At 40.3% G+C, this 25,954-nt stretch overlaps 1 protein-coding gene and 1 pseudogene across 1 annotated transcript; both read left to right on the top strand.

Annotated features, from left to right (window-relative positions):
* The first annotated feature begins 1,987 nt into the window (after window positions 1-1,987).
* LOC131006940 (noroxomaritidine synthase-like) lies at window positions 1,988-3,461 on the top strand. The gene has a single exon (XM_057934078.1). The coding sequence runs from the start codon at window positions 1,988-1,990 to the stop codon at window positions 3,452-3,454; it is 1,467 nt and encodes a 488-aa protein (XP_057790061.1). The 3' UTR covers window positions 3,455-3,461.
* A 6,505-nt stretch (window positions 3,462-9,966) lies between these two features.
* Window positions 9,967-20,100, top strand: LOC131006939 (alkane hydroxylase MAH1-like; annotated as a pseudogene).
* The last annotated feature ends 5,854 nt before the right edge of the window (window positions 20,101-25,954 follow it).

Genomic DNA, 25,954 nt, shown 5'->3' with positions numbered 1-25,954 from the left:
AACAAAAATTGAAATTATAAGAGTAATAGTTAGTGAAAGTGGAGAATTAGTCCCACAAAAAGTGAAATTGTAAGAGTAATAGTTAGTGAAAGTGGAGAATGGATCCCACAAAAAGTGAAATTGTAAGGGTAATAATTAATTAAATTATTTCCAAAAATAAGTTAGGAAGATGTTTTGGGAACGAACTAAAATAGAAAGAGAAGAAGAAGTTTGAGGGACGGGGAAATAGGATTTATAGTGGAACAACCCATTATAGAAAGTGTGACATTCGTAATGGGACGAAGGGAGTACATAGTTTAGTTAAATTTGCTAAAACATTCATGCTCCGATTTTTTTTTAGGGTTAATCTGTTAATTAATATATATATATATATATATATATATATATATATATATATAATGTCTCGTAATTATACTATATACTTCACTGAATTTTAAAGTTAATATTTTTTATATTTTATTGTTACTAGATTTAATTCATATTTAAATATTGTACACATTAATTTGATTGCGTATTGGGTATAGTAATAAAATTATTTTTATTATTTTCAATTATAGTAATAAAATAGTTTATAGTAATACTTTATCCTTTCTGTAAAAATAGTTATAATTTTTTTTATATGGTATCCACAAAAAATATTCATATTTATTTATGGACATTAGCCCACAATAGATTACCCTTCATATATTAACTTTTTACCTATTCTACCACATGGTGGGATCCTTATTCCACTCACAATATACCCCCCTAAACATGACCCCCCTAGAACGTATACCCTCCCCCCCCAATTCTCCAACTTGGTACAAATTGCCCCCCAAACTCGACGGAAAGTATACAACTAACCCCAGCCCACAGACGGAGCAGAAGCGCAGCTCTGCTCCTATGCGCTGCCCAGTGAAGCGCAGCTCTGCCCCTATGTGCTGCCCAGCGCAGCTCTGTAAGATTGCCAAAGTTTCAATCCCCAACAAAATAAATAAGAGATTAGCCTTATTATTTTTATCTATCAAGGTTAGTCCTTCAAAGTAAACGCCCCCTAATAGGTCTGAGATTGCCTTATAAGTATAAGCAACACCAATTTTCTTTACACAAATACTTTTGTGTAACCGGTTGCACCGTGCAACTGTTTACAGAATGACACTACTTCATTCGAGAAATGACACTTGAACATTTTCGAATGACACTACTTCAATATATAAATGACACTTGAAGATCTTCAAGTGTCATTTGTATGTTAAAGTATTGTCATTCAGAAACCAGTTGCACGGTGCAACCGGTTGCACGGGAGAGTGTATTTTCTTTATTGTCCAATGACGATTAATAAAAGTCAAGGACAATCTTCTCATAATTATTTATTCCAGCTAAAATTAATTTTTACACATGATCAAATATATGTCACTATATTGGGAATATAAAGTTGGACTGGACTCAAAATTTTAATTTCTAACGATGATAAAACTAATGGTACATTTAATTTTAATATCACAAATGTTGTATATGGAAAAGTTTTTCATAATGTGTAATAGTATGTGGATTTTTTACATTTACTTATATTTTCAGCTACTTACAAATTATAGTTTATAATATATTTGTTTAGTTAATTAAAATGCTATTTAATTATTATGATGATAATCGTGCAATATTCATGTCCAAAATTAAATAATAATTCAACCACCAAGTCTATCTTCCATTATTTACAAGTTGATATATGTTTTATTTATAGATTGGTGAACTGTCTAACCCTCACCCCCCTCCGAATGTTTTTTTTTTTTTTTTTAAAGTCTTCTTTCATTATACTTGTTTAGTTAAAATGATCATAATTACGATGGTGCGGGTGAACGTGGTAGTTCAAAAATTAAATAATATAATCTACATCCCATTCCCAAGCCTCAAACCAAAAACCATTATATATATTCCCAGTAACGGCGACCAAACGCCAACATTACACAAACACAGAAAGATATTGAGAAAGCATTATTAATTGTGTGAGATGGCCATATACGAGTTTGTGTTGATGATAGCTCCAGTGCTTCTTGTGTGGTACTTGGCAATTAGAAGAGGCAAGAAACCCTCGGAGCCGACGACGTGGCCGGTGCTGGGTATGCTGCCGGCGGCTCTCCTTAATCTCCGCCGCGTACACGACTGTGCGACGGAGGTCTTAATCGAATGCGGCGGCACCTATAGGCTGGTGGGGCCGTGGATGGACATCCTCTTCACGTGCGACCCCGCCAACATCCATCATGTTTTCAGCAGAAACTTCTCCAACTATCCCAAGGGCCCCGAATTCCGCAAGATCTTCAAAATCTTCGGCGACGGCATCTTCCGCGCCGATTTCGAGCTATGGGAGATTCACCGGAAGACGACGCTCGCGCAGCTCACGCATGCGGATTTCAACGCCAACCTGCAGAGGGCCGTTTGGCACAAGGTGGAGAGCGGCCTCTTCCCCGTCCTCGACCATTTCTGCGGCGCCGGAACCGATCTGGATTTGCAGGATGTTTTCCAGAGGTTGGCTTTTGATAATATCTGCAAGTTCGTGCTGGACTACGACCCATGCAGTTTGCGCCCCGATTTGCCTTTTCTTCCTTGCGAGAAGGCTTTTAGCACAGCAGGCGAGGCGCTGCTGCACAGGCATATATTCCCCGAGTGGATGTGGAAGCTGCAGAAGTGGCTCAACGTTGGCAACGAGAGGAACTTAGCTAAGGCGGCGGTAGCCTTGGATGATTTCATCTACCCGAGAGTCACCTCCGGCAATGTTTTGAAAGCGTTCGAAAAGGTGTACAGAGAGAGCAACATGGCTTCCTCAAATGGAAGTCTGAGAGATTTCCTCAAGGACACCTCGCTCAACTTGATATTCGCCGGCAGAGACTCGACCAGCACGTGCCTCACGTGGCTCTTCTGGCTCGTCTCTCAGAACCCAGCATCGGAAACAAAGATTCTAGAAGAAATGGAAGCGGAGCTCCGTCTCAAGGAAGACAAAAAATTCAGATTCTTCAGTGCACAAGAGTCGCACAGGCTAGTGTACCTGCATGGAGCTCTGTGCGAGTCGCTGAGGCTATTCCCGACGCTGCCGCTGGAGCACAGGGCGCCGGTCCGCCCGGATATTCTTCCGAGCGGCCATCACCTCCGCGGTGACAGCAAGCTCATAATATCATTCTATTCTGTGGGGCGAATGGAGAGCGTGTGGGGGAAGGACTGCTTGGAGTTTAAGCCGGAGAGGTGGATTTCTCCGAGCGGGAAGATCAAACACGAGCCGTCGTATAAGTTTCCGGCATTCAGCGCGGGGCCGAGGACGTGCTTGGGGAAGGAGATGGCGTTCGTGCAGATGAAGATGGTGGCAGCGGCGATACTGTATGGATACAAGGTGAGACTGGTGGAGGGCCACCCGGTATCTCCTCGCGACTCGATCACACTGGAAGCTAGGGATGGATTAAAGGTGTTGTTATCTAAGAGAAATTGAATATGAGCCCATTCACTAGAAGATGCCGACAAGCACACCAGGGAATACTACTCTAGCCTTTATCAATTTTTTGATGGGGTTAACGCCCTAAATACCTCAATTATTTTTATTTTCGCGTTTACATCAATTTATAAATTTCAGCCACAATATACGCCAACTATGATATTAAATAGTTTTTGCATTTGGCAAAGAATTCTGGTGACACTACAAAAAAAACAAGATTACCGGTAAAATTAAGGCGCACGGGCCGCCGGCGATCAATGCGTCGGTGATCCGATCATCGGCGGCAAAACGCGGCCGCCGGTATATTCCGACGGCATATGCTGCCGGTAGACTATGTTGGCGACTTCGGGTCCTTTGCCAGAGTTTTACCGACGACGGGTGCCGCCGGCAAGTAGCGGCAGCGACGGGGCCGCTGGTAACTTGACCGGCCGGCGATGGCTCGCCGATGGTCGGAGGGATACCAGCAGCTCCAGCCACCGGTGATTACCGGCGGCGACGTGCTGTCAGTAATTTATATAATTTTAATTTTAATTATTTAATTAATTTATTTATTTATTTATTTTATTTATACCCACAAGTATTTCCGTGTTTATACAGTATTTAAAACCTTAGACGTATTTCCCAGTCGGTCACCCATTTTAGTTGTGCTCTAAGTCAAACATGCTTAACCTTGAAGTTCCTTTCGAGTGGTCACCAGTAGAGAACACTCGTATTATTGATATATCTATTTCCTATTAATTCATTAAAAGTCTATTTCAATATACAATATATATATCATATATTTATAACATTAAAATAAGACGAGATGATATTCAAGTGATGTTGTTAATTACGGATCGGTCTCGTTTCCGTCCTTATTTTTATGTCGAAAAAACATTTATTTTTTAATTTATTATTATTAATTTTTTTATCAATCTAGTTTATAAACCATAAGTATTTAAATTTAATAATTGTAATGTATTTTGAATTCATTTGCATACGTCCTTATTTTTATGTCAAAAAAAATATTTATTTATTAAGTTATTATTAATTATTAGATTGATAAAAAAAATATTCTAATAAGAACGTGGTGGCTGCAGAAGTTGCTCAACGTTGGCGACGAGAGGAACTTAACTAAGGCCGCGGTAGCCTTCGATGATTTCATCTACCCGAGAATCACTTCCAGTGTGAATGTTTTGAAAGCGTTCGAGAAGGTGTACAGAGAGAGAAACATGTCTTCCTCAAATGGAAGTATCAGAGATTTCCTAAAGGACGCCTCGCTGAGCTTGATGTTCGCCGGCAGAGACTCGACCAGCACGTGCCTCATGTGGCTCTTCTGGCTCATGGCTCAGAATCCAACATCGGAAACAAAAATTCTAGAAGAAATGGAAGCAGAGCTCCGTCTCAAGGAAGACAAAAATTTATGCCTTTAAATATCTTCTTTTTTTTCCAACATTTGACACAAAAGCATTTTTCCTTCTTTATGTTCACTTCAAGGATGGATAATATTATCCATCCATTTTTTGGTATAAATAAGGAAGAAAAAATGAACTTCTCTGCTGTGTAAAATGTGGGAAAAGAAATGAGATATTTAAAGGCATAAATTTTTGGGTTAAATGCATGTAATATCATGAACTTAAGTCGAATTCCAAATTTAGCACGGACTTCAAAAGTTCCAATTTATATGGATAACTTTACTCTGTGTTCAATTTTAGCACCGATTTATTTTCCGGCATAAATTTTAGAACCACGTGGCAATGACGTGTCTTTCAAATGACACATCATAATTTGTAACTTAAAAACGTCTAATTTAAATGGGTAACTTTACTCCGTGTTAAATTTAAATATGTAACTTTACTTTGTGCTCAATTTTAGCACCGAATAGAGAAAGAAAGAGAGAGAGACGAGCATGGTCGGAGAAGAAGAAGAAGAGGCGGAGCAAAGGTGGGTGGAGAGTCGGGCGTCTCCAAAATCCATCTCAGATTCTCCCATCCCAGCCATCTTCTCGTTCAATACCAACAAGCCCTTCACCCCTCTCTCTCTCAGATTCTCCCGTCCCAGTAATTCTCCCCAAACCCTACGCCGTCTCCAAAATCAAATCCTGTCCCAGCCAATTCTCCCCAAGGGAGGAGAAGGCAGTTCCAGAGGCGGCAATTCTTTGCTGATCATGTTTATCCGGTAGAAAGAGGGAAAGACAGAGATGGTGAGGGCACGAAGGCGGCGAGGAGCTGTCGTTTTCGCCAATGTGGGAATTGGAGTGTGGAGGTCGGCGACGACCATGGGTACTGTTGTGGTCGCCGGAGATCAAGAAGAGGTGTGGTATGAATTGGGGATCTAGGGTTTTATAGAGAGAAGAATGAGATTTGGGGACTGGTTAGTCGCGGCGCCCTTTACCGAAGAGGAGGCGACGGGGCTCGCGACTGCTGTCGCCGAGAAAGAAGGTGGCGGCGTAACCATGTCTATGTGTGTGTGTTTTGCGAGAGGAGGAAGGGGTGTTGGAAGAGGAGTGATCGACATAAAGAGAGAGTGACGAGAGAGAAAGCTTGGCGAGCAAAATGCAGCATTTTGCTCGCCGACCCGAAGCTTGTGCCGGCAAGCCACGTCAATGACACGTAGGATCGAAGTGTGTGCCAGCAAGCCACGTCAAAAAATGGTGCTAAAATTGAACACGGAGTAAAGTTATTCATATAAATTGGAACTTTTGAAGTCCGTGCTAAATTTGGAATTTGGCTTAAGTTCATGATATTACATACATTTAACCCTAAATTTTTATTATCTATCATTTCCATGGATAGATTTATCCATCAAAGTAAACGCAGCCTAAGAGATAAATTTTTTCTAGCATATAGTATTTCAATGAAAGAAATAAATGTCATTTTTATTAATACTCCATTCGTCCCCAAAATAAGTTACTCTTTGGGGACGGCACGGGTTTTAAGAAAAAATGGTAAAGTATATTGATAGTGGAGAAAAATATGTTATAACGCAAATTCTCCTGTGCGACGGTCGCACAGGAGTGCGACGGGTTGACCCGGCCCAAACCCGCCCTCCTGACCCGGAACCCGCCCAAACTCCTAATTATTACATTTGTGCATAACAATTGTTACTTTTCATAAACATAATATATACATTTGTTCATATAAATGTATATTGATATGTATAATGTTTTATATTGAATGAAGGTAAATATTTATATTAATATAAGTATACATTTGTGCGACCAAATGTATATCTTATGCTTAGGGTTTAGTTTTCACCTATTAGGGTTTAGTGTTCACGCTTAGGGTTTAGTTTATAGAATTTAGGGTTTAGAAAATATAATACTGTATATTAAATGAAGGAAAATACCTATATTTATATAAATATACATTTGTGCGAACAAATGTATATATCATGCTTATTAAAAGTAACAATTGTTATACACAAGTGTAATAATTAGGAGTTTGGGCGGGTTCCGGATTTGGGCGGGTTCCGGGTCAGGAGGGCGGGTTTGGGCCGGGTCAACCCGTCGCACTCCTGTGCGACCGTCGCACAGGAGACCAGCCCATGTTATAATTAGTATTGAGAGTGGTGAAAAGGTGAAAAAGTGTTATAATTAGTATTGGGAGGGTGAAAATGTGAAAAGTAAGAATAAATAAAGTATTATTAGTGGTGGGGTAGTTGTCCAAAAATGGAAAGAAAGAAAGAGGAACTTATTTGGGGGACGTCCCAAAAAGGAAAAAGATGAACTTATTTCAGGGACGGAGGCAGTAACTTTTATTAGGATTGATTTTAACGTAATGAGCTTTAGTAATTTAATCTTACCCAATTCCAGTTTTGAAGGTATATACGCGCAACAAAAATATTTAATTATATATAATGCCCATATTTTAATTTCTTTATGAAATTTAATACTCCATTCATCTCATTATAAATGTCTCATCACTTTTAGGAACGAAGATTAAGAAATGTGTAATTAATAGATAAAGTAAATTGATGGAAATTATTTAAATATTAGGTATAAAGAGAGAATATTTTGTCAAACGCTACAAAAAAACGCGCGATTACCAACGGCATTTGCTGTAGGTAATCGTGAGGCGGCCGCCGGAAAAATAATTACTGGCGGCCCACCGCCGGTAATTTCATCGTCGGTGATTCGTTTACTGACGGCAAACGACCGCCGCCAGTAAATAACAGCGGCGACGCCGCCGGTGAATTTCGTCGGTTATCGGTGGAGCTTCGCCGGACTTTACCGGCAGCGACTGCCATCGGTGATTAGCAGTGGTGCTACCGCCGCCGGTAATATTGACCGGACGGCGGTGGCGCCGATCGCCGGATGGGCCCGAGTATTACCGGCGGCAGAGGTCGCCGGTAATTAGCGATGACTTAGTGCCGCCGTTATTTGTTTTTAATTTATTTATTTATTCTCGCCGGAAATTAGGCGTTTTTTTGTAGTGAAAAAAGAAATAATCCCTCCGTACCCCAAACATCTTCTTAAGGGTTAGTTGTGTATTTGCTAATTGGAGAATGAGTCCAACAAAAATTGAAATTATAAGAGTAATAGTTAGTGAAAGTGGAGAATTAGTCCCACAAAAAGTGAAATTGTAAGAGTAATAGTTAGTGAAAGTGGAGAATGAATCCCACAAAAAGTGAAATTGTAAGGGTAATAATTAATGAAATTATTTCCAAAAATAAGTTAGGAAGATGTTTTGGGGACAAACTAATTAAAATAGAAAGAGAGGAAGATGTTTGAGGGACGGAGAAATAGGACATTTATAGTGGAACAACCCATTATAGAAAGTATGACATTCGTAATGGGGACGAAGGGAGTACATAGTTTAGTTAAATTTGCTAAAACATTCATACTCCGATTTTTTTTAGGGTTAATATGTTAATTAATATATATATATATATATATATATATATATATATATATATATAATGTCTCGTAATTATTCTATATACTTCACTGAATTTTAAAGTTAATATTTTTTATATTTTATTGTTACTAGATTTAATTCATATTTAAATATTGTACACATTAATTTGATTGCGTATTGGGTATAGTAATAAAATTATTTTTATTATTTTCAATTATAGTAATAAAATAGTTTATAGTAATACTTTATCCTTCGTGTAAAAATAGTTATAATTTTTTTATATGGTGTCCACAAAAAATATTCATATTTTATTTATGGACATTAGCCCACAATAGATTACCCTTCATATATTAACTTTTTACCTATTCTACCACATGGTGGAATCCTTATTCCACTCACAATATAATTAAGGGTTAAGGTACAGATACCCCCCTAAACATGACCCCCCTAGAACGTATACCCCCCATTCTCCAACTTGGTACAAATTGCCCCCAAACTCGATGGAAAGTATACAACTAACCCCAGCCCACAGACGGACGTTAGACGCGGTCCATGGGGGCAGAGCATAAGCGCAACTCTGCTCCTATGCGCTGCCCAGTGAAGCGCAACTCTGCCCCTATGTGCTGCCCAGCGCAGCTCTGTAAGATTGCCAAAGTTTCAATCCCCAACAAAATAAATAAGAGATTAGCCTTATTATTTTTATCTATCAAGGTTAGTCCTTCAAAGTAAACGCTGCCTAACAGGTCTGAGATTGCCTTATAAGTATAAACAACACCAATTTTCTTTACACAAATACTTTTGTGTAATCGGTTGCACCGTGCAACTGTTTACAGAATGACACTACTTCATTCGAGAAATGACACTTGAACATTTCCGAATGACACTACTTCAATACACAAATGACACTTGAAGATCTTCAAGTGTCATTTGTATGTTGAAGTAGTGTCATTCAGAAACCAATTGCACGGTGCAACTGGTTGCACGGAAGAGTGTCTCTTTTCTTTATTGTCCAATGAGGATTAAAAAAAGTCAAGGACAATCGCTTTCTCATAATTATTTATTCCAGCTAAAATTAATTTTTACACATGATCAAATATTTGTCACTATATTGGGAATATAAAGTTGGACTGGACTCAAAATTCTAATTTCTAAGGATGATAAAACTAATGGTACTATCACAAATGTTGTATATGGAAAAGTTTTTCATAATGTGTAATAGTATGTGGATTTCTTACATTTACTTATATTTTCAGCTACTTACAAATTATAGTTTATAATATATTTGTTTAGTTAATTAAAATGTTATTTAATTATTATGATGATAATCGTGCAATATTCATGTCCAAAATTAAATAATAATTCAACCACCAAGTCTATCTTCCACTATTTACAAGTTGATGCTTTATTTATAGATTTGGTGAACTGTCTAACCCTCACCCCCCCTCCGAATGTTTGTTTTTTTTTTAAAAAGTCTTCTTCCAGTATACTTGTTTAGTTAAAATGATCATAAATTCATAATTACGATGGTGCGGGTGAACGTGGTAATATATCTACATCCCATTCCCAAGCCTCAAACCAAAAACCATTATATATATTCCCAGTTACGGCGACCAAACGCCAACATTACACAAACACAGAAAGATATTGAGAAAGCATTATTAATTGTGTGAGATGGCCATATACGAGTTTGTGTTGATGATAGCTCCAGTGCTTCTTGTGTGGTACTTGGCAATTAGAAGAGGCAAGAAACCCTCGGAGCCGACGATGTGGCCGGTGTTGGGGATGCTGCCGGCGGTTCTCCTTAATCTCCGCCGGATACACGACTACGCGACGGAGGTCTTAACCGAATGCGGCGGCACGTATAGGGTGGTGGGGCCGTGGCTGTGCAACATGGACATGCTCTTCACGTGCGATCCGCCAACATCCACCACATTTTGAGCAAAAACTTCTCCAACTATCCCAAGGGCCCCGAATACCGCAAGATCCTCGACATCTTGGGCGACGGCATCTTCGATTTTGAGCTCTGGGAGATTCACCGGAAGATGACGCTCGCGCAGCTCACGCATGCGGATTTCAACGCCAACCCGCAGAGGGCCGTTTGGCACAAGGTGGAGAGAGGCCTTGTGGAGAGTTGGCCCAATTCTCATTAACTCCTCTGGCCCAAAACATTTCCCTAGCCCATTTCCCAAACCCTAGCCCACTACCACACCTGATATACCCCACCTCACTCAGCCCCCCCTCCCCCTTCATATTCTCACTCCCCTGCGCCGCTCTCATCTCTCCCCTCCTAACCTTTTGTCTTTCCCTCTCCACCGCCCTTCCACCGCCCCGTCTCCTCGTTTCCCCACCTCCGACATTGATGCTCCACTCCTTTTTATCCCTGCTGCAAGTCTTTCAATCGATGGCAAGTTTTACACACTATTTTTACTCGGAAGGCTCTGCTATTCCTTCTTGAAGTGTCGCCGGATTCCATTTCGTGGTTTCCTGATTGGTGACTGTGGGTGTGAACTTTGCTCCGATTGAGTGCTTGTATCGCCGGAATCCTGACCATGGAACTCTTGTTTTGGTGATAAGCTGAGGGTGTGTGAGCCGCCGGAATCGTGACCATCGGATTCCTGATCTTGGTGGTTGTGCACGCGAGATCTGTGCGCCGATCTGATTCTCCATCACCCCTTTGCCGTGATTCATTGAGCTGCCGGAAAAGCCTTGCCTACTGTGGGAAAATCTGAGCCAAAGTGTCCAAGGACACCTTTTCCCACCTCAAATCTTTTCTGTTCTTTCTTGTTTCCCCCTTTTTTCTCTTTACTTGCTTTAATTCTGTTTACTTGTTGTTGTTCTTGGTACTCTGCAGGTACAGGAAGAAGGAGAAGAGGAAGAAGGAGCAGAAAATGAAGAAAACTAAGAAGACGAAGAAGAAGGAAACTTGAAGTGGGAGCTTGACACTTGAGTGTCGTGTGAAGGCGGCAGGACGGTCGGGAACCAAAAGGTGAACCTCCGGCTAGGCGAAGATACCCAACAGTGGTATCAGAGCCACGGTGACCTAGCCGGGGCACTCTTCGACCGCACCTCCTTCACCCCGCCGCCCTTTGGCTACGCCAAATCGCTCCCGACGAGCAAGGAAAGAGGTAGGTCCGGCCTCTCCCCTTCCTGGGAGAGACGGCTCTGGTAAATTGGCTTGATCTTGAATCTCCTAGATTCTAGGATTGGTGTTGCTGCTGTTTTTTGGTGTTTTTTGCATGTTTTGCTTGCTGAGATCTTTGGTATCTTGCGATCCTGCCTTTACTTGTGCTTCCGCGTGTTGCCTGATAATCTCGATAAGCTCTTGGCATTTCAAGCCGAGTGAGATCTCCCTTGTTTTGGTCCAGTTCGTCTGGATTTTCCTTTAAAGGAGTCTCCTCGCACTACAAGAAAAATGAGTATACATGACACTGCATACATGACGCTTTTTATGAAAAAGCGTCATGTATGAGCGCCTTTTTGGTATACATGACGCTTTTTTTAAAAAATGTCATGTATACAGTGTCATGTATAGAATACATGACACTGTGCTGACACTTTTAGTAAAAGCGTCATGTATGAGCGTCGTTTATTCATAGTATACATGACATTTATTTCAAAGCGTCATGTATGTGCGTTAATTTAAATGTTATACATGACATTTATTCAAAATGTCATGTATTTGATTGAAAAAACTGTCATTAATTGTAATATTCTTGACATTTGGTATAAAACGTCAACTATATTTAAAACAAGTGTCATATATGTACATTAATTTAATTTCTATATATGATACTTATACATACCATCATGTATGTCATTATAAAATCGTCATTGGTTATATTATTCTTTATACAAATTTTAAAGCTACAAGAAGTAGAAAAAAAACTGTCATATATTTTTCTTAAATGCAATTTTTTGAAGAAAAAAATAATTAAAACATTGCATTTTTGTGAAGTAAAAACTGAAATGCAATGAAACATTGTTGACTTTTTTCCATCAAAAATCATGCTCAACCAACTCAACAAGATTTGATAAATGAAAAAAGGCACACAATAATAATAATATTTTTGTTATTATTATTATTATTATTATTATTATTATTATTAAACAATTATTCATTTTTAAAAAAATCATTTAAATAAGTATAAGTAAACTAAAGTTTAATTCTTAAGTTTGCTCCTCATTTCCCAAACCCAGAATCCCCACCCTCCCCTCCCCTCCCCATTACAGCCTCTGCCCGCCGCCTCTCTCCCTCACTTCTCACACTCACGGCGGCTGCACGCCTCACGCCTGAGAAGCCACCGGCGCCGCCGCAGCAACTGGTGCTCGCTGCAGCCTCACGCGAGCAGAGCAGCGGCAGCAGCATCCCGTGGTCCTCATCTCGCCGTTCTCCAGACAACTCCAGCCTCCCAGCAGCAGCCTCTCGTCGCCCTCATCTCTTCGGTGTCTAGGGTCGCCGTCGGTCGTCACGCTCACCGCCTCCATGAATCCATCCTCCAGTTCACGAATTAAGGTAAAATCCTAGTTACTTAGGGCTCGATTTGGCTGCATAGATGTTCTATTTACCTAGGGCTCGATTTGGCAGCATAGATGTTTTATTTACCTAGGGCTCGAAAGAGCAGTGCCCTCTTTATCCTATTTTGATTAAACAATTGTCATTATAGGTAAACATGATCTCCGAAAACTATCATTTAAACAAGTCGGCCAAAGATACCTACAGATCTTACATTCTCGCTTACAATTCACACTCTATGAAGGACATCTTTAATGTTCACAGGCTTGATCTACAGGTACTTCATATTCTTCTACTGAAACATCTATCATGCATATCCCAAATAAATGTATTGTGGTGATGTCTGTCATTAGTTAGAAATTGCTTGTAAGATAAAACTTTGTGGTGATGTCTGGGAAGTAATTTGATTTGCTTTTGATCGTTGTGCTATGTTTCACAAAACAATGACACTATTGTTTTTCTCACAAAGGCCCTCTACTATAAGCTTGAGGGATTGGAGATTTTGCTCGATATTCCCATAAGAGTTGGCAAAAATCAATTAGGGAGCCTGGCTATAGAAGTAGCTATTACTTGTGCTGATCTGTTTTCAGTTTTAGGTGAATCTAATTGGAAAAGATTGATATTGATGATTACATTTCTGATCTTTCTTTATTCCTTAGATTTTCTTCTTCCTATTTGTGTTTATTTGTGTTTTTCTGGGCTGTTACTATTTCGGACTTATGTTCTAATATTTTTGAAGTCTTGTGCATAAATGTTAGTGTGTTTTAAATTTCCTTAGATTATTTATTTTATTTTTGTTCTGAGATTGCAAGCAAACTTGAAACATGGAACAATTGTTTGGGTATCCTAGAAAATGAGAAGATATTAGATTAGAGGTATTGATTTAGGGGCATGTTATTGCAAAATGCCATTTCGAAAATTTGTTAGCTCTTTACTGTGGAAGGTTTGCTTTATATTTATGTTTGTATGAGAAATACATTATGTGACGCTAATGCTTTTTGATTAAGAGGAGAACAGGCTGCACATGATGCAGGATTTCAGGATTTCACAAAAGTCTTTATTGGAAATGTACATATCGTGGTGACCAGAGAGACTTCCTGATATTGTAAATGTGTCTTTGTAACACCACATTTTTTGTTTCTCTAAATAGGTTCCTATAATGTTGAGGTCAAGTTATTGCACGCTGTATCAGAGCTTGGCGAGTGCCCATATGACCAAGGTGGTTATTTCATCATCAACGGTAGTGAAAAGGTGTTGATTGCTCAGGAGAAGATGAGCATTAATCATGTCTATGTATTTAAAAAAGAGGCAACCAAACAAGTATGCATATGTCGCTGAAGTTAGGTCTATGGCGGAGACACAAAACAGGCCACCTAGTATCATGTTTGTCCGGATGCTTTCTCGAACTAGTGCCAAAGGGGTAATCACATGTGAAATGAAGCATTAGTTTTCATATTATGAACGCAGTTTTAGCGAGTCTAATTTTTTATACTTGCAGGGTTCATCGGGCCAATGTATACGTGTTTTGAGATTCCTATCATTATTGTGTTTTGAGCACTAGGATTTGTGGCTGAAGTTGTTACACTTGACATTATTGTTTCATTTTCATCTAAATTAAATATCTGATTCTTATGCAGGTATGCCAAAGAGATTCTTCAAAAAGAAATGCTTTCTCATGTTGGTGTTGGGGAGTACTGTGAGACAAAATTTGCTTATTACTTTGGGTAAGGCATTATTCTTTTGTAAGTTTCTATCTACATGTATGTGGTTGTTGCTCCTGAACCAGTACCAATTTTTGTTCTCTCCAGGTATGACTACTGTTGTCACAGTAATTAAATGATCTAACTATGATGTTGTTGGGATGTTTTTGATGTCTGAAGGAAGATCATTGGAGCAAGATACTTCAACAAGTGATATAGTGCCGTTGTCGGGAACAAACTGTGCTTGAAGAGGGAGAGCCTCTCAGCTACATTGTTGCCTCTACACAAGGCGTACCCCGTCATCTCTGTTGCATCGGCCAAAGCTGGCAACGCAGTTGATGTACATTATTGCTGATAATAATCAATCACTGGAATCCTATTGCTGCTGTTTTTTTCATCAAGAAATGTTGTGAAAAATGTAGCTTGCTCTGCAAATCTGGCACCTTGAATCCACGGAAGGCGAAGGGGAAGTTTTGGTGTGCCTACGAGGGGACAACGCGAGAGTTGACAAGGGCGAGCAAGCTGCCTTGGCTCGTGCAGTAGGGATGGTTTTAGCTAACAATGAGGCTTCTGGTAATCATGGATCCTATTGAAAGCTTTTTCTGACATGGAGAAGTTCTTGCTTTCTTTGACCTTTAGAAAGCTTCTGGGAACTATTATGACTTGTGGATTTTGAATGTAGGATTCTCTATGAAAAATACTATTATGGTGTAGCTTTTTAGATGTTCATTATGGTGTTGGGAGATGTTGTAAAACAATGGATCTTATTTTGTAGATGTTGGATTATTAGTTGTTATCAATGTTTAAATGAGCATTTTTAGTATGTGTTAGTTTGTTATTTTATGGTACAATGAATTCATATTTATAAATATAAAAGCAGGAAAAAATAAATAAAATAGGAAATATTATATTCAAATTATGAAAAAGCATAGATGACGGTTTTCAACTGTCATCTATATACCTAAAATATGTCAAAAAAATGCCCAAAGATGACGGTTTTCAAGCAATTAATGACGGTCAAAAACTGTCGTATATGTTAATATACATGACGCTTATCGGTTTTACATGACGGTCAAAAAGCGTCAAGAAAAAAAATATGAGTATCATGTATTGTACAATATTTGACGGTTTCAAACCGTCAAGTATAGATACAGAACCGTCAAGAAAACTGATCATACATGACGGTTGTTAACCGTCATCTATACTAGGGGTTATTCTTGACACCACTATACTTGACAGTTCTGAAAGGGCATAGATGACAGTTTTTAGCCGTCATCTATGAGCGTTTTTCTTGTAGTGTCGTGCGAGTATCCTGGAAAACAAGAGAGAGAGGGGCTTATCTAGATTGGCTGTGTGTGCCTCTTTGTCTTGCTGTTATTATTGTTGTTCTGATCTCTTTGGTGGTACTGAGTGCCCTGTAAACTCCCTTGGATTGAGAGTTTTGTCTTGCTTTGGACTAAGACAGTCCTTTTTTTGGAAATACTGGGGTGACCAGTGTAAAACCTTGCTCCACAGAATAATCTGTGCTGAGAACTGGGCTCTTCCCTGCTCTTTAACCTCAGTTGTGTCCTCCTTGAGGTCCTTGTGACCTTTGTTGTGGTGTTTTCTGCTTTGTGCTTTGCTGAAGTGTTCTGTCTTGCCTGCATCTGCATTCACCATGAACAACATGCATATTGTGCCATTTAATGGCAGAGATGATTTCCAAGATTGGAAAACCAAAATTGAATGCATTCTAGTTAAAGAAAAGGTCAACAAAGCTATTTTGAATAAGTATGATGAAAAGACCAATGATGAAAAATTGCTTGATATGAATGATAATGCAAGAGCTACCATTTTGTTGAACTTGAACAGTTCTGTGGTAAGAAAGGTGTCTCATCATAAGTGTGCTAAGGATTTATGGGATGAACTGAATTCCTTGTACTCTGCATCTTCTGAAACATCTGCATGGTTTTTACAAAATCAGTTCATGACTTTTCAAATGGATTCTTCTAAGGATATTGACACCAACATGGATGATTTCAACAAACTGCTGCATGATTTGAAACTTGCTGGTGATGACAACATTGAAAAATATGCTCCTCAAATTTTGTTGGGTTCAATTCCTGAGTCATTTTCTGAAGTCAAATCAGCTTTGAAGTATGGTGGGTCTAAAGTAACTTGTGATATGATTGTGAATGGCCTAAAAGCTAAAGAGAGTGAACTGGAGATTCATAAAACAAAGCTACTGCATGGTGAGGTCATGTTTGTTAACAAAGATAAAAAGGGGTTTGATCAAAAGCCTAAAAAGGTTTGTTGGAATTGTGGAAAGCCTGGTCATTTTTCAAATAGGTGTAAACAGCCTAAGAAAAACAAGAGCTTTGTAATGAACCTGAACAACATGTTAATAATGTGTATGAAGATGATGGAGTCTATATGGTGCATGATCATGATCTTCAGTTCATAAACTACTCTAATGCTGTTTCAAAGTCTATAGGTTCGAATGAATGGTTGATTGATTCTGGCTGCACCTTCCATGTCACTCCTTTTGAGCATATGTTTCATAACTTACAGCATGTTAAGTCTGGGCATGTTGCATTAGCTGATGGTCAAAACTGTGAAATCTTGGGAAAGGGTGATATTTGCTTAAAGTTTGAAAATGGCAGTTTACTTACCTTGAATGATGTCAAATATGTGCCAAAATTGGAGTTTAGCCTACTATCTGTGTCTAAAATTGCTGACAAGATGTTAAATGGCTCTGTGAACTACTTGAGATTTCAATTTGAGAAGGATTCAGTGTTGTACTTTTCTGCATCAAGAAAAGGTGGTTTATATGCTGTTTGTGCTGAGTCAGTCCCTTGCCTGCTTGAATCCTCACAATCTGCTGCTCCAAGTGAGGTGGATAATCTGAATGTTGTTGATCAAAACAAGAATGAGCTTATGTTTACCCCCACTATTTCTTTTGAGGTGGATCCTCTACCCATTTTGGATGCAAACCCTGAGGTTGACATGGAACCTATCATGCATGATGAGCCTATTATAAATGAACCTACTAATAATGAAACTTGGATACTTGTGAAACAGCCTACTGAATGTTCTGTTGTTGAGTCCAAATTGTTGTTTAAAGTCAAGTATGAAACTAATAATCTGAGATACAAAACTAGACTTGTTGCTAAGGACTTTACACAAAAAGTAGGCCTTAACTACAATGTGGTTTTTGCTCCTGTTGTGAACTTTGATCTTGGTTAAAATTTTCAGTTTATGTACTTGTGTGTGTGGCAAGTTCAGCCTCTGTGGCTGCTTGTCTCTTTTCTTTTCTTGTGTTGTCTTTGTTTATGTTGTTGAGCTTTGTTTAAGTCTGTGTGTCTGCCCTGTTCTTCCTTGTTCTGGTCGTTTTTCTGCCTCTGTTGTGTTGTGTGCTCTGCTCTGTGTCTGTCTCTCTCCTCTGCATGTGTGTGTGTTTTGTTCGAGTCTTGTTGTGCCTTCAATGATAACTCTTTGGGTTTGAGAAATGGTGATTTCCCTCTGGGTTGATCTCTTAGGTTTGAGGTTGAGTTAAATATGCATAATATTTCTCTCACCCTCTATTGTCTTGTCTTTGTGATAGGATGATAGTAAAAATGGCTGTGATGATAAGCTCAAATCAAAGGCAGGCTCTTCCCTGGTGACTTAATGATCATTGTGCCAAAGGTGGAATGTGGAGAGTTGGCCCAATTCTCATTAACTCCTCTGGCCCAAAACATTTCCCCAGCCCATTTCCCAAACCCTAGCCCACTACCACACCTGATATACCCCACCTCACTCAGCCCCCCTCCCCCCTTCATATTCTCACTCCCCTGCGCCGCTCTCATCTCTCCCCTCCTAACCTTTTGTCTTCCCCTCTCCATCGCCCTTCCACCGCCCCGTCTCCTCGTTTCCCCACCTCCGACATTGATGCTCCACTCCTTTTTATCCCTGCTGCAAGTCTTTCAATCGATGGCAAGTTTTACACACTGTTTTTACTCGGAAGGCTCTGCTATTCCTTCTTGAAGTGTCGCCGGATTCCATTTCGTGGTTTCCTGATTGGTGACTGTGGGTGTGAACTTTTCTCCGATTGAGTGCTTGTATCGCCGGAATCCTGACCATCGGACTCCTGTTTTGGTGATAAGCTGAGGGTGTGTGAGCCGTCGGAATCCTGACCATCGGATTCCTGATCTTGGTGGTTGTGCACGCGAGATCTGTGCGCCGATCTGATTCTCCATCACCCCTTTGCCGTGGTTCATTGAGCTGCCGGAAAAGCCTTGCCTACTATGGGAAAATCTGAGCCAAAGTGTCCAAGGACACCTTTTCCCACCTCAAATCTTTTCTGTTCTTTCTTGTTTCCCCCTTTTTTTCTCATTACTTGCTTTTATTCTGTTTACTTGTTGTTGTTCTTGGTACTCTGCAGGTCCAGGAAGAATGAGAAGAGGAAGAAGGAGCAGTAAACGAAGAAAACTAAGAAGACGAAGAAGAAGGAAACTTGAAGTGGGAGCTTGACACTTAAGTGTCGTGTGAAGACGGCAGGACGGTCGGGAACCAAGTGGTGAACCTCCGGCTAGGCGAAGATACCCAACAGGCCTCTTCCCCGTCCTCGACCATTTCTGCGGCGCCGGAACCGATCTAGATTTGCAGGATGTTTTCCAGAGGTTGGCTTTTGATAATATCTGGAAGTTCGTGCTGGACTACGACCCATGCAGTTTGCGCCCCGATTTGCCTTTTCTTCATTGCGAGAAGGCTTTTAGCACAGCAGGCGAGGCGCTGCTGCACAGGCATATATTCCCCGAGTGGATGTGGAAGCTGCAGAAATGGCTCAACGTTGGCAACGAGAAGTCCATCGCTGAAGCCGCGGTAGCCTTTGATGATTTCATCTACCCGAGAGTCTCCTCCGGCAATGTTTTGAAAGCGTTCGAAAAGGTGTACAGAGAGAGCAACATGGCTTCCTCAAATGGAAGTCTCAGAGATTTCCTCAAGGACACCTCGCTCAACTTGATATTCGCCGGCAGAGACTCGACCAGCACGTGCCTCACGTGGCTCTTCTGGCTCGTCTCTCAGAACCCGGCATCGAAAACCAAGATTCTAGAAGAAATGGAAGCGGAGCTCCGTCTCAAGGAAGACAAAAAATTCAGATTCTTCAGTACACAAGAGTCGCACAGGCTAGTGTACCTGCATGGAGCTCTGTGCGAGTCGCTGAGGCTGTTCCCGCCAGTGCCGCTGCAGCACAAGGCGCCGGTTCGCCCGGATATTCTTCCGAGCGGCCATCACCTCCACGGTGACAGCAAGCTCATAATATCATTCTATTCTGTGGGGCGAATGGAGAGCGTGTGGGGGAAGGATTGCTTGGAGTTTAAGCCGGAGATGTGGATTTCTCAGAGCGGGAAGATCAAACACGATTCGTCGTATAAGTTTCCGGCATTCAACGCGGGGCCGAGGACGTGCTTGGGGAAGGAGATGGCGTTCGTGCAGATGAAGATGGTGGCAGCGGCGACACTGTATGGGTACAAGGTGAGACTGGTGGAGGGCCACCCGGTATTTCCTCGCGACACGATCACACTGTAAGCTAGGGATGGATTGAAGGTGCTGTTATCTAAGAGAAATTGAATATGAGCCAATTCACTAGAAGATGTCGACAAGCACACCAGGGATTACTACACTAGCCTTTATCAATTCTTTGATGGGCTTAACGCCGCTAAATACCCAATTATTTTCATTTTCGCGTTTTGTATCAATTTAAAAATTTAAGTCGAAGTATACTTCAACTATGATATTAAACAATTTTTGCATCTGGCAAAGAATTCTGGTGAAGTAATATATCCACGTGTAAATTTTTAAATGACGACTTAAAAGTGATACGACGTGTCAATACGTGGATATTCTGATTAGTATTAAATGACGTGTAATGAAACGGCGTCGGTTTGATCGTTTGTAAATGACGCAATTTCATTTGGCAGGTAAAATAACACCTGGTTTAGGGTTACATGTTCCCTCCCACATTTCACCCTTTCTACTCTAGTCCCCCTTCGATCTACTGGTCCCCTCCACTATTGTCGCAAGTGAAGGGCCCAGTTTAAGATTTATTAAAATTAAACATGAAGTAAAATGGCGACGTTTAGAATATCGAAAATTAGGTACACGTAGACATTTTCGACTGCCAAGTCAGCTTCAAATTGACCGGCATTTGACAAAGAGTGCAAAAACCGCTTAATAGCATAGTTGAGGTATACTGTGACTGAAATTTTAAAATTGATGCAAAACATGGGATTGAAAATAGTTGGGGTATTTAGCGGCGTTAACCAATTTCTTGATTTATATCATGAACTTTTTTTATCAGAAAATACATGAATTTAAGATTGTGAATCGTCTCACGGTCGGCAATTTTGCCCAAATTCAATGTAGACCAATAATATGACGGAATATGGCAATTTCACCCAAATTCAATCTAAATAGTCTCAAGATTTGCAATTTTTCACTGCGCTATTAGATTGGATTTGGGAAAAGTTATCCGTCGTGGACAATTCAAAATCAATTTTAAATTCATGTATTATATGGCAAAAAAAAGGTCATGATATAAACTAGAAACTTGACAAACTTTGGGTATTTTTTGACCATAACCCCTTTTAACTATGAGGGATTTGTAAAACTACCCACTTTTTGAAATGTGTCTACTAAAGATATCCAAATTTTCTGTTATCTACATCTTATACCCATTTCTAGATCTGTACTTTAATAAGTACTCCCTCCGTCCCAACTATGAGAAAGATAAGGATTTTTCTCTTTGATATGATGGGTCGGGTCTACCGGATCGAGCGCGGATCGAGTCGTGGACCGGTCCTGTTGCATGGTGCAACATGTTGCCTATGAGTTTTTGTCAAATGTAGTTGAGCATTAAATTGACAATGTAATTTTTAAATTTGTTAGATTTGTTAAATATAGACTATTAAATACAGCTCAAGTTTGTTACTTAGCATCAGTTAAAAATATCAGTTAGTTAAAAGTTAGCTGAAAGTTAATTAGAGGATAATTATTTTCTGTAAATCGGTGCATGAACACCACGTGTAAATCATCTCTATAAAAGGAGAAGTGCAGACTTAATAAACTTGATTTTCAGTTTCAAATTCTTATCTTGTGTATGGAGTTCATATTATATTTCAACATGGTATCAGCTGCAAATGCTTAACTGCTCTCAATCTCGATCTCTTCTCCGCTCTTCCGCTCAAATCTCACCAAATTCCTCAGTCTGCATCTCTCCGCCATGGATGCTTCATCCAACACACTCCCTTCGCTACATCCTATCAGCGTAAAGCTCGATCGCACCAACTACAACTTCTAGAAAATCATATCTACGCAATTGTCTGCGCCTATGGATTCAACGATCTTCTACTCCATGACACGTACATCTCCATCACCATTTCTCTCTTTAACCTGTGATGAGCAAGTCTCTAATCCAGAATATCTTGCGTGGTTACGCAAAGATCAATTTGTCTTCAGTTGGATCCTGGCCTCCCTTTCACCATCAATGATAGGCTATGTTGGCCGATGCACATCATCGGTGCAATTGTGGAATGCTTTTGAAAAGCTATTTCACTCTCAGTCAAAAGCTCGAGCAGCTCAACTTCGCCTTCAACTTCAAACCTTGAAGAAAGGAGACTCCTCCATTGATGATTATATTCTCAAGTTCCATGGTATCTCAGATCAACTACACAGCATTGGTCAAGCCATACCAGAATCGGATCTCGTAAATTACATATTGGTAGGCCTCAGTCCAGAATATGAAAGTATATCAGTTTTTCTTCAAGCGAGATGTGAAGATCTCGGCGTTGATGATGCTCAGTTTGCCTTGCAAACTCATGAAATTCACCTTCTCAACTAGTCTACTGCAGTGACTGCTACTATCTTTACTGCTACATCCACACCACAGCAGACTAATCCTCAAGCAAATGTCGCCTACAACCAGCAAAATCAACGAGGCAGGGGTGGTAGATCTGGTAACCGCGGATCAGGCAACCGTGGTGGCACAGGTGGAGGTGGCAGGTATTATGGCAATAACAATAATAAACCAGTGTGTCAACTTTGTGGAAAAATGAATCATGTTGTGTTAAAATGCTTACGGCGCTTCGATGTAAGCTTCACTGGCCCCGAACTCACTCCAAATCCTCGTTCTCAAGCTAATTTCAGCCATACTGAGCATCCACCTCTCCCACAAAGCAGTCAATCTCATCCTTAATCCACTCATCTCTCTGCTTATACTATATCTCCTATGACTAATAACTCTATAGGAAATGACTGGTATCTCGACTCTGGGGCATCAGCTCATGTTACTTCTGATTTCTCAAATCTCAATCTTCAAGCACCATACTCTGGCTTAGAAACCTTAACCGTAGGTAACGGCTCTCAACTCACTATTACTCACATTGAATCTTCCACTCTGCCTTCTTTACAGTCATCAAAGACTTTACACCTTAACAATATACTCTGTCCCTAGCATCACAAAGAGTTGACTTAGTATATCCAAATTTACTAAGGATGATGACGTATATCTTGAGTTTCATCCTTCTTCTTGCTTTGTCAAGGACATCCACACCAACAAAACCCTGCTGGAGGGCACTCTTAAGGAAGGACTCTACCACCTACCTCATTCCTCGACTCGCAAGTCATCTGTCTCCTCAACCATTCCTATTGTTGCTGATTGTTTTCTAGCTCAGAAAAATTATGTAAATCTCTGGCATTCTAGACTAGGTCATCCATGTAATGATACTTTACATCATGCTTTAAAAGCTATGGATGTACCTACCTCTAAATCAAGTTTTTGTGACCCTTGTGCTATTGGCAAAATTCATAGTATTTCATTTCCTTCTATTCCTGTCAAAACCACAGCTCATTTTCAGGTTGTTCACACTGATGTTTGGGGACCAAGCTCCACCCCATCAACTCAAGGTTTCAGATATTATCTTCACTTCATCGATGACTATACTAGGTACACGTGGATTTTTCCTCTCAGTCTCAAGTCTGAAGTCTATAATCATTTTACCAACTTTAATACCTTTATTGAGAGACAATTTCATACCAAAATTAAGACCATCCAATCTGATTGGGGAGGGGAATATAAGCCCTTAAAACCATTACTAGGTCATCTACGAATCATCTTTCGCCACCCTTGTCCACATACTCACCAACAAAATGGTAGAGCAGAGCGCAAAAACAGGCATATCACCGAACTAGGCTTTACTTTACTAGCTGCCGCCTCATTACCTACTAAATTCTGGTGGGATTCCTTCACCACAGTCGTACACTTAATCAATAGACTCCCTTCTTCCTCACTTCACAACATATCTCCTTATCAAAAACTCTACAACAATCTACCATACTACACCCTTCTTAGAACCTTTGGTTGTAGCTACTATCCATATCTCAGACCCTATAACACCTCAAAACTACAATTTAGGTCCTCAAAATGTCTATATCTTGGGTACAGTCTAGACCATAAGGGGTACAAATGTCTCCATCCATCGGGTAGGCTCTAGATCTCTAGAACTGTCATTTTCAATGAGTGAGAGTTCCTCTACTGTTGGGAACCTTGTGGAATATCCTAACCCTTGTTTTGATGATACCAAAATTCATAGGACTTATATGTAATAGACTAGAATCGTTTAGAACTCAAGTGTTAGAGTTCGTTTCTAGTTTAGTTGCGGTGTCGAAGACTGAAGACTGAAGACTGAAGAACGAAGACTGAAGACTGAAGACTGCAGATACCAACTGAAGTATCAGTTGAAGAATCAGTTGAAGACTGATTATTTAATGCGCGCAAAGGACTGATACTAAAGTCAAGTATCAGTTGAACATTCCTCCTAGGACTGATCTTCCAACGTTCAGAGGAAGCCACGTACGCACAAGTACAGCCGCATTAAATGCAGAGATCTCAGAATATCTTATCTCTGCAGAGGTCATTCCTATCTGGTGGTTACTTTTCAGAGATGTCACATCTCATGTCCATCAAAGAGAGCCGTTTCCACACAGACAAGGAACCTCGAAGATTGAAGCCTCAGCCCAAATTCGAATTGCTCTCCAACGGAAGAAATCTTGAGGACGATTTACGCCAACGGATCTATTCAAGAGTTCTCCTACAAATAGCGCTCGAGGATCACTTCAACCTTCACCGATTCAACGACATAAGCTGAAGCTCTGCCAAAATTGCTACTCAGTCTAAAGCTTAACCGCCCCAAAGCTTGAATCGAAGAAGAGAATTCCAAGGCCAAAATCAGTCACTGCTCATTACATACATTCTCTTAGACCCTAGGCATATATCTGTTTACCCAGAAGCCAAAGGTCAAACTTGCTTCAAAGAACTTGTTCTTTGTAAGTATAGTTGGCACTCGTTCAAACCTCCTCCCCATAAGAGTGTTTGAGTGGTTCGGAGTTCAGGAAGGTACTCTGAACTCTGAGTGAAAAGTCTGAGCACGAGGTGTGCTTAGCAGGGAAATCCTACGCGAGGTGTGTGGGTGCTGAAGAAGGGTTTTCTTCAGTTTACGGTTGTGTGCACCAGGCAAGCACACGGGTACGGTTTGCAGTGCACCAGTGAAGCACTTGCGGAGTGGATTGTTGGTCTGATCAACCAACCGTGAATGTAGGAAAGGGTTTTTCCGAACCACGTAAAAGTCTCTGTGTTGTTTACAGCTTTCAGTTTTACATTCTTACTTGTGCTATTTCAATTGATAAAACTGAACACTGAATAACAGCAAAGAGAAACCTTAATCCAACAATCTGCTCCACCGAGGCTATTACGAAACAAAGTTTAATTTCCGCTGCGTATGATATCAATCTGACTGAACTATCCTCTGATAGTAAGGAAGAGTGATATCATCTCTATCTTTGCAAACACGACTGAAGCCCTTACTTGGATCAGTTAAGTTCCAGTAACTTAACTGATAACTCATTACTGAAGAGCTTTCAGTATCAGTCGTCAACCCTGTTGGTCAAAACTGATTTCAGTAAAACAGGAGTCCTTGTTTGCGTGCAAAGTTTCGTTTTGATCTCTGACTGAGATCCCTCTGATTGAGGTCAGTAGATTAAGTCAAAAATAGCCTATAGGTGTATTCCCCCCCCCACATACACCTATTCGAGACCCTCAGGACCTAACAATTGGTATCAGAGCAGGTTGTTCGCAAGAACTATCTGCATCTTACTAGGTTCTATTTGAACTAGATCCTTTTTCTTAAAGGTCTCGAAAAAGTTCTACTCTTTCTTTTTGTGCTTGCTATTTGCTCTATCTGCTGTTATCTGTTCTCTCTTTTTTGATGGAGACTAACCACAGCAGATTATCTTCTCTACCTATGTTTAGTATTGAAAAATACGACATATGGAAGTTTCGGCTTGAAAGCTTCCTCACCGCCCAACATTGCCGAATGTGGGAAGTCATCACCAGCGGACCGATCACCATCACCGAAACTGTCAAAAGGGT

This window comes from Salvia miltiorrhiza, chromosome 1 (genome assembly GCF_028751815.1).
Source record: "Salvia miltiorrhiza cultivar Shanhuang (shh) chromosome 1, IMPLAD_Smil_shh, whole genome shotgun sequence".
Taxonomy (NCBI): Eukaryota; Viridiplantae; Streptophyta; class Magnoliopsida; order Lamiales; family Lamiaceae; genus Salvia; species Salvia miltiorrhiza.
This window is presented reverse-complemented; position numbering and strand designations above follow the sequence as displayed.